This window comes from Schistocerca americana, chromosome 2 (assembly GCF_021461395.2).
Source record: "Schistocerca americana isolate TAMUIC-IGC-003095 chromosome 2, iqSchAmer2.1, whole genome shotgun sequence".
Lineage (NCBI taxonomy): Eukaryota > Metazoa > Arthropoda > Insecta > Orthoptera > Acrididae > Schistocerca > Schistocerca americana.
In genome coordinates this window covers 262397584-262417775 of record NC_060120.1, presented here as the reverse complement: position 1 = coordinate 262417775, position 20192 = coordinate 262397584, and the positions used below count along the sequence as shown (strand labels likewise).

The following is a 20192-nucleotide window of genomic DNA, read 5'->3' as shown; positions in this document are numbered from 1 at the left end:
GTCTGTGGCTATTCTGCCGCCTCGTGAGGCGGTAGGGCGCGCACGCCTTGGGGTTCCTCGCGTCGGTTGCCGAGGGAATGCTCGTTTCGCGATGGCTAGGGCGGTTCCTCCAATAAGGACCTTGTGTCTCCTTTCGCGAGGCGATTCAGAATTTTGGTGAAAGTGGAAGTTCGGTCGATTATTTGTGTGTGTGATTGGTGTGATCCGGAAGAGTGGACGTGCCGGATGTGTGTGCGCACTGAGGAAGCGTCATCAGACGGGATGGTGTATCCTTGCAGGACGATCCAGGACCCGGCGAGCCAGCGGCTGACGTGGTACAAGCCGCCGCTCACCGTGCTGGTCATCAAGAAGGTTCGCGACGTGTCCGTGCTGCAGCCCTTCGTCCAGCTCGTCAGGTGGCTCATCCAGGTGAGTTCCGCCACTGCCCGCGCCCCCGCAGTAGCTACGTATGTGCGCAAAAGTGCAAGGGAAACGCTAAGAAAGATTCTTTCGTTTTTAACTGACATCCTTGTCCGCGGGCGTATCCATACTGCCGCTTTAACTTGGCACTGTTTGACAGTGACAAACTCACTTTAGTGGCTGTTTATTCGACGTCCGACGGGTTTGGAGTTCAAACTATTCACTCGAGGGCGGAATCGTGGCCACTCTCGGTACATCTGTTTCAGATCCTTATCTTTCAGATGTTGTCTTCTCCCTCTGCATCAGTGAAAAACGTACGCATTAACATTTGGAAACCTCTTATTAGTAGAACCACTAAAGGAGATTCATCTGTGCGGGGCTTTAACTCCGAAACGCATTGTACATGAAAAGGGCGATAAACATTGTTCCTGCCGGCAGTTTGTTATTGCTTTGTAAATATTGTTAGGACATACGCCACTCCGTCACTTGGCTACATGGCTCAGTTGTGGTGTTCCCAGCGGGCTCAGCCGTGTTGTGTGCAGCGGGCTGTGATTTTTACGCGTCGCCAGGCACACAAAGGGACGGGCTGCCACGCCTTTCTGACAGGCCCGCCAGACAATTCACTTCCTCTGAGCCACTTCACACTGCACTGCACCCGCCCGTCGGACAGAGCTGGTGGTTGTTGATGCAGGGAACAAGCTGCTCCGTCTGCTTAAAACCCTTGCAAGCGTCCACATTGCCCGTAATAGAGTTTACTTTGTACGATATCTCCCTCTCGCTTTCCTTCTCGGCTTCTGAATAACAAGGAAAAATGTCTGTATTCGTACGAATGTTAATTTCCTTCCCTACAGTTTTTCCTTTCACGAGAAAAGTTGTTGGCTGTATGTAGAAGGGGGACAGAGGTAATATAATAACATGGCACACAAGTTTGAAGATCGCAGCTCGTTTGACTCGAATTCCTCTCGTTTCCTTGGAATCAGTCTTTACATTGTTATAATTACTTACCACATTATATAATGTTCGCGTCTAGCAGCATATTGCCACTACCAACCTGTTGTCTTTGTGCAAAAAAAGTTATCATTTTTCAAGGTGCATTCAGTATGTCATTGCGATCAGTACAGATGAGGGAGAAATAAAATTTGATCTAATTACTGTTCATAATACACACTTTGCAAGTGAGCACCACTAACTATCATTGAGTATAGTCATTTACATAATAAAGCTTGAGAAACTCATCCGTTGCGGCTGAAGTACGCCTTTTTACTACGTGCTTACTCTGGTGGTTGAAGCTGCACCACTTCGTGCGACGGTCCCGAGACAAAGAGGCTGTCCGTTGTGAAACGTGGGATCCAACTAATATTCATCAACAGCGAGAGGAAAAAATCGTATGACTTAAGTACCAGAAGTTAAAATTAAGTACTGAAGGTGTCACCTATTCTTCATAGTGGGCACCAAACGAATGCGACATTTTCGCACTGAGGCTGTATTTATTCATACTACTACTTCGTTCTGCAACTACGAGGGTTGATCAGAAACTAACGTTACAAAGCCTGCAATGAGACGTGTTCGTTTCATACAACCAATACAGCCAGCTGTTAGTACATATATTAGGTTATTTTTTCGACAGTCTTCATATCGTTTTAGGCACTTGCCACTTTAAAGGATGAGTTTCAATTAGGACTGTTGGTAAAATATCGATGTATCGTTATTTTATATTACGGAAAAAAACGAGATATCGATATTTTTATATTTTTTTGCAATTTTCGGTAAATATTGAAGTTTTTTGAAGTTGTATAACATAATTTTACTTTCACTGTGAGTCTTCCTACTTTTTGAGCTTTGATCACGTCCAATCTTTCACTTTGACTCTGTGAAGCAAGTATATGTGGCACAAAAGTAATAGTAAAGCGATTGCACTGGTGAGGGACGGAGGGGGTAGGAGGGAGGTGGCGATGTGAGTGGAATATCAAGATTTCCGATGTGAAGAATAGCACACCACTGGTGTTAAAAAAAATTTTAACCCAACTAGTGTGCTATTTCTTCACGTGGGCATTCTTCATAAACAGTTGCTGAAAATGAACAAAAAATCTAAATGACAAGATTGGTCTACGCGGTGGACACAGACGTGTTCAGGGGAAATGCTGATGTAGTCGGGTAGTCGATGTCCCAGCGTAACTGCTTAAGCAGCGTGGTGGTTTTCTCTTAGCAGTCGTGTCAGGGTCGGTCGGCGGTCACTGTCTTCCCTCTTTCCAAAAAGTATACCTGCCCTGCTCCAAAAACATTGTGGCCATCACCTTTCCGGCAGGTAGCGTCACCTTTAGATTCTTTGTCTTTGGAGAGGTGTGTTTCCGCTCCATTGATGAGCGCTTATTGCTTGGGATGTAGTTGTGGATCCAAGTTTCGTCACCTGTGACAGCGTGGTGAAGAAAACTACTCTTCCGTGGAGAACCGTTACGGTAGTTGCGAACTTGGCTCAGTGTTCTTCTGCTAGAGTTGGTCAGACAGACTCCGTGGAACGCATCGGGAACAAAGTCTCCGCTACTGCAGAATATCATGAACAAAGTGACGAACTCTTCAGAGCGACATTCCCATTTCTACTGTCATATGCCGTAACGTGATCTTCCTGTTGTCCTGGACCAGAGTCGTGTTCAGATCTGTTGATGCCGTACTGGGTCGGCCACTACGATCATCGAGGGTGACGTCTTCTCTACCGATCGCAACTTTAGGCTCCATTCTGCGACATGCTAATGAGACTTTATTCTCTCCAAAGACACGCACTGCCGGCGGTGAATTTCAGCCACGGCTACGTATTTCGCCCACAGAAGTCCTATAACTCAGCGAATTTCTTTAGGAGGCCAGTTTTCCCAAGCGAGTCGGCATTTGCGTTTACCTACGACAAGCGCTGTAGGTGGCGGGTGGCTGAAACTCTGCACAGTTGCCAACCGCATGGATCATAATTACCTCACTCTTCTAATTTCTCTATAACAGACACCAGAAATATCGTCCTTGTAACCTTTGTTTCTGATCACCCCTCGCAGTTTCAACTACTAGTTACGTAGCGTTTAGATGAAGGAGCCGTCTGTAGGAAAATGACAGCGTATTCATAAGCTGCGTATCCGTTTGTTTCGGTTTACTAAATTCACTATTACTCTTTGGTCAATGTTATATGTTTACACATTTCCCATCTACGTGCACCAACCATCTGTCATACCATCAAGTGTACAGCTGCTTACTTAGCAGTTACCAGCTGCTAGTAGCATGTAGCAGCCCATTTTTCTCTGATAACGGCAACGACGGACCGTGACATGGAACCTGCAAGACACTGAAAGTGATTGGAGCTGATTCGAACCGTGACTGGACCCACAAGTCGCGGAAAATGGTCGAAGTTGTGCGCGGTTTGGACTCGCCTCGATAGAGTTTTTCTAAAAATTGCCAAGTGAGATTGAGGTCAGGTGACCTGGAAGGACATACAAGAATCATCATCTTGGAGTGTTCCTCAAACTAAATGACACGTCTTGTCATGCTGAAAGTACGGTTCGCCTGCAGGTTGCTGTACGTGAACAAATGGATGCACATGATCGGACTGTAGGTGCTTGTATCTTTCTTCAGTGGTAGATTTACCAAGTGCCCCATTTCATCCCGTGTAAACATCTCCTGCACGAGAAGGTGCCTTCTGATGTCAGAGGTACTCGTACCCTGCCATCGGCGCCCACCGAGACTCGCCAGACCAGGCGAAGAGGCCACACGTAGACGTGTGGGACTTTGCTTCTGGGCGCCGTACCGAATTAGCGGTTGTGGACGAAACGACTTTTCAGGCTGTCGTTCAAAACTGATTTATGAGGAATGTTGCGCTGTGGCCCACCTACCGCTGTTGGTTGCCTCTGGCTGCAGCGATTTCTCCGATTGGGAGTGCCTGCAGTGCACCGCTGACATGGTAGCACGTGATAACGCCCGGCGCCTGAGACTTGGCGGACGGAACCTCCTGTGCGTCTGGCACCAGCGCTCTGGCCTCAGTTAAGAGCTGTACTGTCGTGCATCATTCCCATCTTGCGCTGTCTGTCACGAAGTCTGATGTCACCTGTGACGTGTCACACAATATTCCATTCGAAATGTCAGCAAGCACACTCCTTTCTATGCAACATAGTAACTGTCTCCAATTTGTCAGCCGTGTGTATGACAAGGATAAGATTGAAGTATTTTGAGGTACTGCAACATAAAACTGTTGAAAATTAAATGCGTCAGACAAATGACATTACACGTGAAAGATGAAAGAAAATCAATCTAAGGACACCTTTACAACTTTTTTGTAAAGTCTGCCGCTGCAATTTTTTGGGAGTTTGTGTGATTCCCTCACCCTCACTGAGTAAACTCGTGACGAAGCTTTCAGTTCTTGTTTGGCCCTCTCCCCCTCACGTTATTTCAGTAGCTAGATGTCTCTCACCGACGTACAATGGTAAAGAATACGACCTTCTCGGCGTGTAAATTACGCATAGTTGAGATTTCTTCCAATAAATGAGTGTCTGGCATCGTCCTTATCCAGGGTTAAATTTTAGTAGTTTTTACAACTTAAATGACTTCGGCCAGAAACTCCTAGATACGTGGAGGTTCTGACTGATTCTAGTGGTTGATCGGCGATCGCACAAACGAGATCATATTTTTCGTCTATTTACCCACATTGCAGTACTTGTATTTGTTTAGTCACCTTCCAGTCTTTGGACCCGGCACTGATGATCTGAAAGTGTTTCTGCATTTCGTAAAAGTTTATAACGGTTTCAGCTCCCTGTAAACATGTCTACGAACAGCCACCATGGGCTAGAGATTTTAGCTGGATATCATTTGTTTATAACGCGAACAGCAGTGGTGCTATCACACTACCTTGACACACACTAGATGCTACCTTCGCGTCTGATCATAGCTCTCTAGTAACTAAGACGTGTTGAATTCTGTCTGCTGTGAAGTCTTCCCTCAAATCGCATGTGTGTTCAAATATTCATCATGCATGTATTTTGTTTAATAAACTACGATACGCAACTGTGTCGAAGGCTTACTGATAGTCATGATACATGGTATCAACTTGGTCTCCGCTGCCTGCTTTCTGGTGGGACCGAACGAGGTGGCGCAGTGGTTAGCACACTGGACTCGCATTCGGGAGGACGACGGTTCAATCCCGCGTCCGGCCATCCTGATTTAGGTTTCCCGTGATTTCCCTAGATTACTTCAGGCAAATGCCGGGATGGTTCCTTCGAAAGGGTACGGCCGATTTCCTTCCCCATCCTTCCCTAATCCGAGCTTGTGCTCCGTCTCTAATGACCTCGCTGTCGACGGGACGTTAAACACTAATCTCCTCCTCCTCCTCTTTCTGGTGGATCTTATGAATTCAATATGTTGAAATATGTTCTACGGTAATCTGGGAAGTACTGCTATCAGCTTCGCGTGCTATGTTGTGCGAGCCGGCCGCGGTGGCCGTGCGGTTCTGGCGCTGCAGTCCGGAACCGCGGGACTGCTACGATCGCAGGTTCGAATCCTGCCTCGGGCATGGGTGTGTGTGATGTCCTTAGGTTAGTTAGGTTTAAGTAGTTCTAAGTTCTAGGGGACTTATGACCTAAGATGTTGAGTCCCATAGTGCTCAGAGCCATTTGAACCATTTTTTATGTTGTGCGACGGCTGTAAACCAGCCGTTGAAAATTGAAAGAACGCTTGAGTTCGTATCTCAAAATAGTGGGTCCGAGGAATAACTTTGAATTTGAACTGGGCACATGGGACCTTTAGATTTAAGAGACGAAGGCTGGGACACGATCACCATAGAGTTTTTGCCAACCACCAGGGCTCTGCCCGTAAGTAAATTTGAGGTACTCGAAGTGACTGAATAGCAAACAACGCTTGTGTTGCGTTTTCGAGAGGGTAAACGGGATTTATCGCTCTTCCAGCCACACATGGCATGCGTCCAGCAGGCTACTGGCAAGAGAGAGTTCAATTCTGTTCTGCAGCTGGCATCAGCGTACAGGAAGTGTCACGAAGTGTTATTGAATCTTAGAGGCGTACCATCGCGTCTAGCCAATCTGTTTAATTGGATTACTGGCTGATCAAATGGTTCAAATGGCTCTGAGCACTATGGGACTTAACATTTGAGGTCATCAGTCCCCTTGATCTTAGAACTACTTAAACCTAACTAACCTAAGGACATCACACACATCCATGCCCGAGGCAGGATTCGAACCTGCGACCGTAGCGGCCGCGCGGACTGGCTGGTCAATTATAATTTCTCGACTTATGCTTTGGGCGTAAAAATTACAAAAGTAATTAAATTCGTTATTTAATTTGAGAGTAGTTGATTCTGTATGGGGTTAGTTTATGCTAAAAGATTAAGCTACTTAGCCGAGGCTAGTTATAAGCCACTTGGATCATGCTGCAATGTGCACGTAGTACAGAATGATTGGTATAGGTATGTGGTATAATAATGTATGGTATCGGGCAATGAAACATTGGTAAGCATATGTATTGACAAATTGCAAACAAACGTAAACAACATATTGTTACTCTGGAATGACTGACAAATGCTGCTCAGAGTGCAAAATTCTCTCACGGCTTTTGCCAGAATTAGCTAGACACACGTGTCGCGTGTAATTAGTCTGGCCAACTACGAGACGAGGGTTTAGGAAAACAAATAATTACCGCTGGGATCGTATAGACGACGAGCTGACGGAAGGAGCTACCAGCGAGGTTTGAGGCGGTCGGGGGATCTCGCGATCACCACGTCCAGCGCGCGGCTAGGGACGGCGCGTTCCAGGCCGTCAGCATGCTCTGTTCTTTCTCTAGTGTGTACCAGGCGCCAGTCTCAATCACTGGAAGCGCAACCACTTCCAAGTAGTAGTGATTACTGAGGCATGTTCACCCCTGCAAGACCCAAACAGGACAGCCTTCACAGAGGGTACTCCTCCAAGGCTCCAACTGAACTCTCCACTGGAGCGGTCTCCTCCTTTTACTATTCTTTCCTCATGGCTTCGTCTCATCCTTTGAAACATAGTACGTTCGCCAGCCAGTGGAGTGTGTCTTTGTCCGCGTGTCCGACCTACAGCCGAGGAGCTAAGGAGAGAGATGCCAAGTCGTCTGTCGACTAACAGATAGTGGAAGTTTCCTCCTCTTGACGTAGCGGTATGACTTCCTTTCCCACGGACTGCTGTCGTGGAACTGAATTGTGCCTACACCAGTGATTGGAATCAAATCGTACGTAAATAAAATCATTCGCATTGAAAACCATTGTAGTCGTTCGTTTTTGTCGCTGGAGCACGGAGTGCTGTACAAGGCAGAATTTCCAGTTGAGTGGCGTCCGATGTATGCAGCCGGTGTTGGGAACTCTTTGGAGTGGTCCACGAACGTCACAATACGTGACCAGCACACCAAACAACTGTCATTTTGTTGCTACAGTCGAGTCAAGAGTTAACCACGACATCACTGGGGCTCTTAAGCCTTGGAATGTACTATGTGGAGAAAACGGTACTCCGGTGTGTACTTAGAGAGATTAGACTGCGTATTTATAGAAGATTTTGTTAGAAATAACTTAGTTGACTTCTGATTATTTCGCCCCAGAACAACTTGTTCTACTTTCGAATTGTGTGAACATGGAGGATGCGCATCCACCTACTCCCTAAATTACGTAAATCACAGACACTTCTTTTGCAAATTCCGAAACACTGTAGGATTAGACTGTACATCTGTAGACTTATCTCTGTAATGTTAAACAACCGAGTTATTAATCGTGGAAGTACACTACTATGTCTGTGTACGATATAAACATAACCAGCGTGGTTTGACAGCTGTCACATTGTGTAACCTCGCCGCGAACGTAGACCAGTAGCGAACAAGCAGCTGTAATTATATTGGTCGGAGCCCAGAAACAAAAAGCGGACGCCACGATTTACGGGCGCGACCTTATCAGACATTAAAGTAGGCCATATGCCAACTCAGTTTGAAATTAACACTGCACACGCATTTGTAACACTACCCACCAAAAGGCACACAAGGCACACAGGAACATGCAACTGCAACGGCATTAATTTAAAGGAAAGAGAGAGTTTAAGTAAAAGAAAAATACTTGTAACTAATGGCGGGTGGGCAAAGCTGCATTGAAAGTTAATAATTCACTTCCAGAAGTTTTAATTACACGGCGAAAATTAAGGAAGAATGTAGATTTATAATGAAACAATCAATTTACAATCCGAACTGCTGAATTCTTTTAGTCTGCAATGCATTTATCTCTTCGTTTTTGGAGAGGCGTGGCGGCTTGACGTACTTCAGATAAATTTGTTACAACAACGCCGCTCATCTTCGTTCCATGGCGAAGTATCCTGGTAATCTCTTTTCTCCGTTGTGCTGCAAAGTCATCCGCAATGGCGCCGGCCGGTGTGGTCATGCGGTTCTAGGCACTACAGTCTGGAACCGCGCGGCCGCTACGGTCGCAGGTTCGAATCCTGCCTCGGACATGGATGTGTGTGATGTCCTTAGGTTAGTTAGGTTTAAGTAGTTCTAAGTTCTAGGGGACTGATGACCTAAGATGTTGAGTCCCATAGTGCTCAGAGCCATTTCATCCGCAATGGCATTTAACAGGCTGAATAGATGTAATTGTTGGTGACAGCATGTTGGTGATAGCATGTACTCGTCTCTTACTCGTTTTACACATCTGGTTCTCGTTTTAGTACCGTTTGAGACACAGTCCATGTAGTAATACTCATACCGTACGATCTCCCTGTTCGTAATGATCACTTCAATTTTCATCACGCACTACGACGGTAATCGGAATCCTCAGTCGTTAGCTTCCACGATTCTCTGTCTCGGCAAATTTTTTTCATCCCATTATCTCGCCATATTGTCACCCACAAACTCACCAACTCTCCCTCACCGTATCTCGCTCCATGTCAACGATTTACATAGCAGTTCATCGCATCACAGTTTAATAGTACCAATGCAGGCAAAATAAAAGAATTTAAAGTCTTTCCATATTCAAGTAATTTTAAGAAAACATATTTATCCATTAGAGAAAAAGAAATAATTTGCTGTTACGTTTTAACATTTTTACCAAACACAGCAATACCACACCATCAAAAATGTGAATACTTAGTCTAAGATAGCGAAAGAAATGTTAGAAAATAAATCCATCACTAATGGCTACATCTTCACAACTTGACGGCGGCGTTCAGGTGGTGAGATGTGAAGCGGCCGCGGATCGATTAAGTGACCTGGAGGTCGGCGCTGAGATAAGCAGGGAGCGGTGTCCCCTGTCGCGTATACGGAGGCGTATGAGTCACCTACCTCTGGCGGGAACCAAGTTGGCCGGCGTCTTGTCTCTAGCCGCGTCCGTAGCGTACCGAGCGCTAGTCGCGAGCCTCGTCAGGTACTGCATGACGAACACCTGTTGGAACTCTGCCAGTGGTAGCTGGGCTAGAGTCCGGCTGGAGCTGATCAACCCCGCCGGTCCACGATAACATGGGGCGAGTTTTGTGACGTCACGTCGTACAATCAAACGTTTGCAGCGTTTAGAAGTCCCAGTACCACCTCTGGTACTATATGTAAACATCCGAATATAATCTTAGATGTGAGGGACTGGCTGCCGGATTTGAGCTTCCGTAATAACTTTCGCTCCACGTAAACATTCAGCCATTTGAGTTCTGTCAGGCTACTACTTGCTTTTAAAAGGTGGCAGTTTACGTGTGAAAAGTGTGGAGTGAAGGAAAAAGGAATAATATTGATCTTCCGAGAAAGTCAGTAATTTCCTTTATTAAATTGAAAAGGAAGACATTGTATCGTATTAATCGGAAAGAGGTACAGAAATGATGGTAAATTATAAAAAATGAATTAAAACTCTACATTCTGCGCAACTGGCTCATTTGTAAACTGTTATACTCACTTCCTCTTCTAGCTGGAATCAGAGGCTGCTAAGGAAACATTCCCAAATTCTGTACACAGATAAGCAAGCATCTTTGCACATTCGAAAATTATCGAGGCATTCCAGGTATCCAAAATGAAGTATAATAATGTTGCACCGGGGTAACTTCGCTTTTTTTTCCATAACGCCCCTGCTCTATACGGGAGTGTAAAAATATCGGATGCTTTAATTCGCGTTAGTAAAATTTTCGTACATGAGTTCTTGAACACTCCCTTCTTCACTCCCTGAGACTTTAGTTCATCTACGAGGAAACCTACCTCAATTTAATTATGAAGTTATTGGTAACCCTACTTCATCAAAACGGAGCAGCTGATTTATGAACACCAATCGTGGCAGGCATCTGACGCTCGGAAAACCGATATTTGATCGGATTAGCAAAGTCGGTCTAGGCGTAACACGACGGCGAAATTAGACTTCCATAATTAGATTTTTGACTTCCGCAAGTTGTGCCGCATGTAAACATAGTGGTGGTGGGTCGTGCACGTTAAAAACGCATTACATCGAATCGGATTTTGGCAGTCGGCTACGAAAGGTGAAAGAACATCTTCTATGTCACAAGCAGAACCGATCAGACGACAAACTGGAATATAACATGAAAAGCTATAGTGCCGAATTTGATGGTTTGTATTATCTTTTCTTCGTTAGTCAGAAGTTTTGTTTGAAGGCACCTGCACATTAAACGCATAATTAAAAACGCATTGTTTTTGGTACGATTTACTACAATCAAATGTCGAGAAACGGTTCGCCGTTGTTAACCGAAATTGTAAATGCAGAGTTGTGGGGATTTGAACTTCTCCGTGTGTTTTACTCTATGTGCATTTCCACCGGTCATGTAGAAATTAAAATTTGGTTTCAGGTGAATATGGAGGCAAACTCCTTTTGTGTGACCAAACAGGATATTTGGTAGCTTAATGCTTTCTGATGCTGGTGATGTATATTTCATGCCCACGTGGACATAATATGCTCCACCCGAACTAATGTTGGAAACGATTTCCTTTCTCAAATATTTTGTTAATGATTTTTGTCTAGGAGAAAATAGAGTCCTCCAGATAAAAATGTATACACACTTTAAGGAACGAAAAGTATTACTTGTGTGTTTATTTTACATTTAATAATTGATCACACATGTTGTACAACCTTCAGTTTAGCACGTGGTTACTTTAGATGTTCAAAATGTTGACAGTTGGCGGCTATGCAGATAACAGGACGAACGGTCGCCGCAACTACGCCAGCCAGTGTTACAGTTGAAATCGCTGCACATGTCGTTGTAATCTTCTGACGAAGTTCCTCCAGCGTGCGTGGCTTACGTCGATAGACATTCTCTTTCACAGTTCCCCACAAGCAAAAGACCATAGGTTTTAAATCTGGCGACCGTGGAGGGAGCTCAATGGGCCCCCTTCGTCCAATCCAATCCCCAGAAAATTGTCATCCAGGAAAGCTCGTACGACTAGGTGGTAGTGTGGTGGCGCCCCGCCCTGTCGTCTTCATCAGCTCCATAAAGCGCACATACCTGGCCAAATTGACGTGCGTAACATTTCCGGGTACACTTCTCCAGAGACAGTAGCATCAAAGAAGAGAGTCCTAATAAGTCCATTGATGAGTCCACACCACATATGAACCCCTGGTACATTGACCGCTTTATCCACAAAAACACGCGGATTTTCCGGTGCCCAGTACACTCTGTAATGCCGATTCACGGTTCCATTAAGTTTAAATTGTGCCTCGTCGCTCCACACTACCTTCGTCACAAATTGTTCATCGGTTACCATTTGCTGATACCATTCGCAAAATTGCTTTCGGGGATCAGGATCGTCGTCATTAATCGCGTGCAGTAATCTCGGAATGTAAGCTTTCCACTTTGTATCTTTCAGAATTCTTCGTACACTTGTACTGCTAACCCCCACTTGATGTGCACATTGCGTAGCAGACTTCTGTGGGGAATTAACAAACGTTTCCAACACGAGAGCCGACGAAGCAGGACTTGTAGCTGTACGCTGTCTTCCTGACCTTCCTTCGTGAACATCACAAATCGTTCCATGTAATGCAAACTTGTCAATGATACGTTTAATTGTTAAGCGGGTTGGCGGTTCTGTTTCAAACACTCTCTCCCACTGACGATGCAATTCGACGGCATTATCAAACTTGAAAAACCACTTCACAGTAAATTTTCGTTGCTCGAATGTCAAGCGTGCTCCAGCCATCTTGTTTTCGCAACACCAAGATGAAAGTACTAACATCTGTTGAGTGAAAGACCATACTACAACACACTCTTAACTCAAATCGAACGACAATATCGATATCTCGATAGAGCCTGACAAAGAGTGCATACATTTTTTCTGGCGGACTCTGTAGTACTCATTTTAAGATCTGTGCTCATCGTGCTTAACTGCCTTGAATGAGTTGACCACTCCAGAATGTCTGTGTGTTTCCTTCGCGCATCTTTGAGAATCGCTAACGAAGTTAAAGAAGCAGCTATTTTACGGATGTCTATTTTCGGAATCAAAACCTGTGGGGTCACAGCGCCCGATGCAGTGGGCGGCGGCCCGGTCGTTTTGTGTTGCGGTCGAGGAGCACGTACCATGAGACGATTTCCCAGCACTCTCGCGAGTAACGCTGGAAACCACGTCAACTTTTGCATGCCAAAATTTCTAAAGGTGCTGAGGAAGATGGAAAGAGGCAGCTGGTACCTTACTTTCTCAGGCTCTTTCAATGAACAGTACGTAATCGCCTATTTTGTGCTCCGATACCGTTTTACAACTGATTCTCTTCTTTTTCCCTGCTGCAGCAGGGCATGTCACTCATATGAAAACAGCTTTATGGGTCAGAAACATTTTGATAGGTTACCTATGTGAAGTGAAGTAAGGCAAAACTACATAATTTTACACTTCAGACAGGATTTGTGTGTACAAAAATTTTGCATGTGCTTCTGTCCAACAACATGGGTCCCCAGGAACCTACTGATAAGTGAAACATTTTACAGCATATTTCTCCATGTTGCGTCACTTTATAAACTATGTTTTCGCCGTAGGGTAACTTTGAACCCCTGTATCCTGGAAACGGATACAGCAATAAAGAACATTTTCAAGATTCTTCGAGATCTTCGGAATGTATCATAAAAATTTCAGCGATTTACTGTGCATAGCCGTCTTGGAATCCGCCTATCGGTTTTGGTACCCAAAATAATGTGTTTCAGGAACCGCCCATGAACTAAATGCCTCCATAAGCCATTTTAAGGGGCACCGTAGATCACAATCTAAGGGGGAAAAAACCAACCGATTTGCTCCGTTTGCCTATGCTGGAGGAAGTGTGTAATAGTCAAACGTCGAACCTGTACTTTCTTTTAGGTGATTGGAATGTTTAGCCTTTACAGACATGGGGATATTCCTCTGCTGAACGGTAAAGAGCGGAGCTAGTTTACTCGAAAATTCAGTATAGAACTAGACATTTACTCTATCAGGCTGTGGGAAATGTGGAGCAGAGGTAACGCGCAAGCCAATTCGGTGGTTAACTCGTCGTACCATACCTAAGACTTCTCGGCCACACGAGAATCATGGATACAAGTAGAAATAGATGAGAATCTGAGTTCCAGTCAGCTCGGATCGTAGGATAGGTTGAATGTGAGAACGCTTCCCCGGGAGTGCCTTCGCGTCGATCCCCTTTGCTGCAGGTCGGTGGTTGTATTGCTGCGGCTGCTAGGAGAAGGTGCTTGTTTTCAGAGGGTCCAGCGCTGCAATGGGGTGAGCCTTTAGGGACAGTAGATTGGAAGAAGATACAAACCTTAAAAAGAAAAAGAGAGTAAGTATGTTGTGGCGTTGTGTGGCTGCAAGGGCTTAACTGGTCACTGACGAAAAGAAAAGACTGAATTCTTTTGAGTTATGGTGGCACAGGCGCGTCCTGAAAATCAAATGGACTGATAAAATCACGCATGAGGAAGTGTTTGCAAAAGTGAGAGAGAAAGGCAATTTATGGAACACTGTTGATGAAAAGCCTCTGTTTCCAGCCGGGTGGCAGTATTTAAGTACTGCAGCATTTAAATGCTGCCACCCGGAAGGAAACCCGAGAGCTTCTCATCAACAGCATACGTCGAACACTGTTGTAGAAAGAAGAGTTAGGACTATCATTCATCTGTTGAGACGCGATTAGTTCGTAAAACGTTTATAATGTTTCATGATATTGGAAAAAGAACTGTAGGAAAGCCACAATTAAAATACCCCAAATTTTGAAAGACGTCGGCTGGAGCTCCTACACAGAAATGGAGGAGGCATAAAGACGTGAAGACTGTAGAGCTGCTGCCAACCTATCCTCGAATTGAGCACTAGACATAGTACGTAGACATAGTACGTGTTGAGCTGATAATGGGAACACCTAGACGTTCTTACCGCTAGAGTGATCGACTATCAGCAGTGGGTGACTGGGTACTTGCTGTACCCTTCCTACGTACAGCTCGCGGCGAACTGAGCTCCCTGCTCCCCTCCCGTCTCCCTTATGAAAATAGTTACAAGATTTTCAAAACAAAAAGATCAGTGTCAATGTGAGCTACTCACTAGAGATAATGCGCTCCCAAAAAGAAACGCACAGATGTCCAAGAATGAAGAGTAACTGGGAACAGAAAAAAGGTGAGAAACGCATATGTAAGTGACCCTGAACCAGCATTGTCTTGTGTCTGTAGGAAGCAAGCAGTCCCATGCTTCAAAGAAACGATGTCTCAGTTGTCTTCGCGCCTACGCTGTGAGCAATAAGTAATGAAAGTTTACAATGTAATACGACAAAGAATACATTCCGACCCTGCAAGATACACGGCCTTGCCGCAGTGGGGACACGGGTTCCGACAGATCACCGAAGTTAAGCGCTGTCGGGCTGGGCTAGCACTTGGACGGTTGACCACGCGAGCTGCCGAGCGCTGTCGGCAAGCGGGCTGCACTTAGCCCTTGTGAAGCAAACTGAGGAGCTACTTGTCTGAGAAGTTGCGGCTCCGGTCTCGTAAACTGACATACGTCCGGGAGAGCGGTGTGCTGCCCACATGCCCCTCCACATCCGGTGACGTCTGTGGGCTGAGGATGACACGGCGGCCGGTCGGTACCGTTGGGCCTTCATGGCCTATACGGGAGGAGTTTAAGATACACTGAGGTGACAACTCATACGTTAGCGAAATGCACATATACAGATGGCTGAGGTGTAGCGTAAACAAGATATAAAAGGGCAGTGCATTGGGAAGATGTCATTTCTATCCAGGTGATTCATTGTGAAATGGTTCCCGACGTCATTGTGGCCGCGCTGCGGGAATTAAGACTTCGAACGCGGAATGGTAGTTGGAGCTAGATGCATGGGACATTCCATTTCGGAAATCGCTAGGGAAATAAGATTTCCGAGATCGAGAGTGTAAAGAGTGTGCAGAGAATACAAAATTTCAGGCATTACCTCTCACCAGGGACAACACATTGACCGACGCCCTTCTCTTAACGATAGGGAGCAGCGGCGTTTGCATAGAGTTGTCAGTGCTGGCAGACAATCAACGCTGCGTGAAATAACCGCAGGAATTAATATGGGACGTACGAAGAACACATCCGTTGGGATCAGTGACGCGAAATTTTACGTTAATGGGCTATGGCATCAGACGACGGACGCGAGTGCCTTCGCTAACAGCACGACATAGCCTGGAGCACCTCTCTTGGGCTAGTGAACATATCGTTTGGACCCTAGACGACCGTGGGCTGGTCAGATGAGTCCCGATTTCGGTTGGTAAGAACTGATGGTAGTGTTTGACGTAATCACGACGAAGCCAAAGAACCAGGTTGTCAAAAATGCGTTGTGGAAGTTGGTGGTGGCTCCATAATGGTGAGCTGAATTGACATGGAAAGGACTGAGTCCTCTGGTCCAATTGAACCGATCATTGATTGGAAATGGTTATGTTCGGCTACTTGGTGACCATTTGCAGCCATTCATGGACCTCATGTTCCCAAACAACGATGGAATTTTTATGGGTGACAGTGTCCTATGTCACATGGCTACAATCGTTCGCGTTTGGTTTGAAGAACGTTCTGGAGAATTCTAGCGAATAGTTTGGCCACTCAGATCGTCAGACATGAATCCCATCGAACATTTATGGGACATAATCGACAGGTTACTTCGTGTACAAAATCCTGCACCGGCAACACTTTCGCAATTATGGACAGTTACAGAGAAGACATGGCAGATTATTTCGGAGAGGGACTTCCAACGTCTCGTTGAGTCCATGCTACGCCGAGTTGCTGCACTACGCCGGGCAAAAATACGTCCGACACGGTATTAGGAGGCACCCCATCACTTTCGTCGCCTCAGTGTAAGTTAGAATATCCGGAGCCCTTGAAGCAATCTCGGCAGTCCCTAACATGCCCACTAAGCAGTACTGGGCGCCGAATGTCCAACAGAAACGAAAGTAACTCGAAATGTACTCCAAGGAAGTGTGATAGTACCTATAATGTCGTCAGAAAACGTAAACAGTGTATCAGATAGAATCAGGAGCATTGTTCGTTCGCTGACCATGCTGTTGTCAACAGGAAAGAATCATCGTTGGACGTTCAATGTTGGGAGTAAGCTTCGAAGGGTAATACGAAGAAGCTGTGCGAAACTAGACGAACAGGTACAAACCGTATAGGGTAAAACGAATGGAAGACATGGAATTGTTGGTGGAATTGTTGGAAGGGTTCTGCGAAACTGCAGAGTATCTGGAAAAGGAATAGATGACGAGAACTACGAAATAGACAGTATTGTTCCAACATTCGAAGTTCGTACCAAGGAGCTCAAGACAACATTCCTTGCCAATGGATATAGGATATAGCAACAGACACACACACAAAGAGCTGTGAGGTGCAGCTAAGACATACGAAGGTACAGAAGAGTAAGGGAACAAGGAGGGGTTTTCCGACAGTGGGAGTATTGTTATCCTTACGTTAACAAACAGCCCAGTTGCGCTAGCCTAATTTAAAGATCTTGATGTAAACAAGCTTTTCACCTGAGTCCATGTTTCGTTAATGTTGGCGATAATTAATGGGAAATGACTGTCATGTTAATTGCCATAATTTGTGCGCTAGATGACTGCCCAATCAGTTCATGATTACTCAGGTGTTCATTGCTTTTAGCTTGAAGTGATAACGGTCATTTTTGATAGTGGTAATTTCTGTCCCAAAAATACGACGCCCCCATTGCCCTCCCGTCCCACTGTGCTGCTATTGGTCGAACAACAAGAAGTACCACCACCACCACCACCACCACCACCACCACCACCACCACTAACCCTCAGCATTCCGAGACTATCATTCTTAATGTGGATCTCACTGGAGCAACAACAGCAGTATCAGTAAATTCAGGTGATATTGCAAATTAATTTGCAGCATAGTACAGCATCCTGTAATTTTGGCCCAGTTTTCGCGGATATACGGCACCCACGGTATTTTCTGCAACACACGACACTGTTTACGGTTTCGTGGCTTATTTTTACCTATTTTTTTGAGAAGCTGCACATTATACGTTAATTTGATTCCTCTGCGATTTTTAGGCTTATACACTATGTGTTTCAGTGCTACTTTCGTGCACTTTTTAGGAAGATACACGTAAATACTGTTTTCGTGACTAATTTCGCCGATTTTGTAAGAAGGTGCACGTAAATATTGGTTTTGCGGTTATTTTTTGTTCTGATTTTTTATGAAGACAAAAGGGAATAGAGATTTGTAAATACCACCAGCGTACATTTAAATCAGGCACTTCAAATGCACTTTGCTATTTACAATCTTGGGGTAATTTTACTGATTTTTCGAGAAGACTCGCGTAAGTACTTTACTGTGAATGTATAAAAAATTTCTGCAATGTATCTTATATAAGCACACCGCTGCTGTGTACGGCTTTAAAGATTTTTTCCTAGTATTTGCTTATGAAGACACGTGTAAAAATATCGGTTAATCAATCACCACGTCGCGTTAATCTAATAAATTGCACGGATATTCAGCGTTAAATAACTTTTATTTAACAATAAAATAAACTTATCACCTGCAGTTTGAGTGTGATGTAACTAATAGCTCTCTCCGTATGCCCACGTATTTATTTATTTATTTTTTTTCCCGGAACATCAAATATAAACCATTGCAAACAGATCACCAGATTTGTAACTGAACTCAGTAATTTATTAATCTGAAAACTAGCGTATGCTATGCTTTGCAATCTGATCATGGCATTAGACATTTTTATCACAGGCTTACCGAAACAGCTGTGTACTGTTGCGGAGGCCAACAGAAGCGAACTTGTTTAAATTGTTCTGTAGATTTTTCGTGCCTGCTCCTGACACCACAATAGTCGAAACGTATTGAGCGCTAGATTTACATTGGGTATCAAAAATCCATATTGCTCCTAGAGGCATCGCATATGGTTCCTTGTATCAAAAGACGCGATAATCATAGCTGAACAAATAATCAGACATATGATTAGCTCAGTGGAGCAGAAAGCAAACGTGAAAGAGACGAATTAAGACGTCGAAAAGAACAGGCGAAAACATTTCTGGCTCCGCAGAAAATATTCAGCTGGAAAATGCATCGTGTAAGAATATATGGAATGAACTACTCCAGCTGGCAGCTACTTTCCTGTTGATGCATTTGTTGGCCCCATATGTTTGCTTCTTTTAATTAACACGTATGTGCAGTGGACTTCCCCGATAGCATGGAGAAATGTATAGCGTTCTTGCCATTTGGTGTGTAGTGTTCAAAGAACAATACGAAAAATTTGATACCATCTGACGCTTTAATTGCGCTCGCGCTTCCCAAAAGCTGTTTGATGCCGGGGTCTGAAAAATATTGATGTTATTGAGCAGCACCATACCGAAAAGTCTCCTACTTGTCGTGAGAAAGTGCATCTTCTTTCTCACTCCTTTTTTCCCCACAAATGGCTAATCACTAACCCATTTTGCACGTTCCTTCGCGAATCTGCGCAGTTATTTATAGCACCGTCCTATGTATACAGGATGTTCGGAAATTCCCGTTACAAACTCATAGGGCTTGTCGGGCGAAGGGGGTGTGTAAGATTTTGGGTAGGAACCATTGTCCAATTCAAATGTGTAATGCTCAAATGTCTGCTGAGGTGAAAGGGAAAAGCCTCAGGGTTGCTTGTCCTGGAATGCAATTGGGGTAGACAAGATGACATGTACTACGTCAGACGGTCACGTGATGTCACGTAACGCCTGCGTTGCTGCAAGACCGTCTGTGCGTCTCCGATACGGTAGACATGGTTCGGTACACGTTTTCGGAGTACACAGACGTGCTCCCTACGTACGGCGGAGCATGTGGCAACGGAAGAGCTGATAGTCGCCTGTATCACGAACGTTTTCCGTAACGTTGCACGTGATGATTCGTAGTTGTAGAACAACTTGAAGGGGATTTCTCCACTTTCTTTAAAGTGCGTCTTCTATTGTGATCGGCATATTTATAAAACTTCCACTTTCCTCATTTTACAGTTGACTTCCATAAGACTTCCTTACGTACATAGGGGTAGCGAGAGTGGGATATATTTGAGTCGCGAATTTCAGACACAAGTTTTTCATAAGTGTTGTCTTTATGATATGGAAAGAAGCAATGCAGCAGTGCCTTGGGTAGATGACAGTACTGAGGAGAAACTCTTTTGCGACACTTACACACAATTAAACAACTGTATCCGATAAAACAGCAAATAAAATACGTTCAGCATCAGTAAGGAATGGGATGTAATACTCTGAAGCAGCGCTGTTTAAACAAGCAAATAAAGCAAAAAAAGTAGTATTGTAACAACTCTGCCTTCCAGGTAGCCATTCCTTAATGGATGCTTTCAGCGTTTTCCTGCTTTTTTTGCAGGTCGG

The 20192-nt window shown here is 44.8% G+C and overlaps 1 protein-coding gene across 7 annotated transcripts in view; it reads left to right on the top strand.

Annotated features, from left to right (window-relative positions):
• The window catches only part of LOC124593756 (NAD kinase-like), a 907239-nt gene that overhangs the window by 840933 nt on the left and 46114 nt on the right, over window positions 1-20192 (top strand). For all 7 annotated transcript variants that reach the window (XM_047132093.1, XM_047132092.1, XM_047132094.1 and 4 more), the window contains one exon: window positions 279-408. In XM_047132093.1, the coding sequence (XP_046988049.1) occupies window positions 279-408 (130 nt within the window). The remainder of the gene's footprint in view (window positions 1-278; window positions 409-20192) is intronic.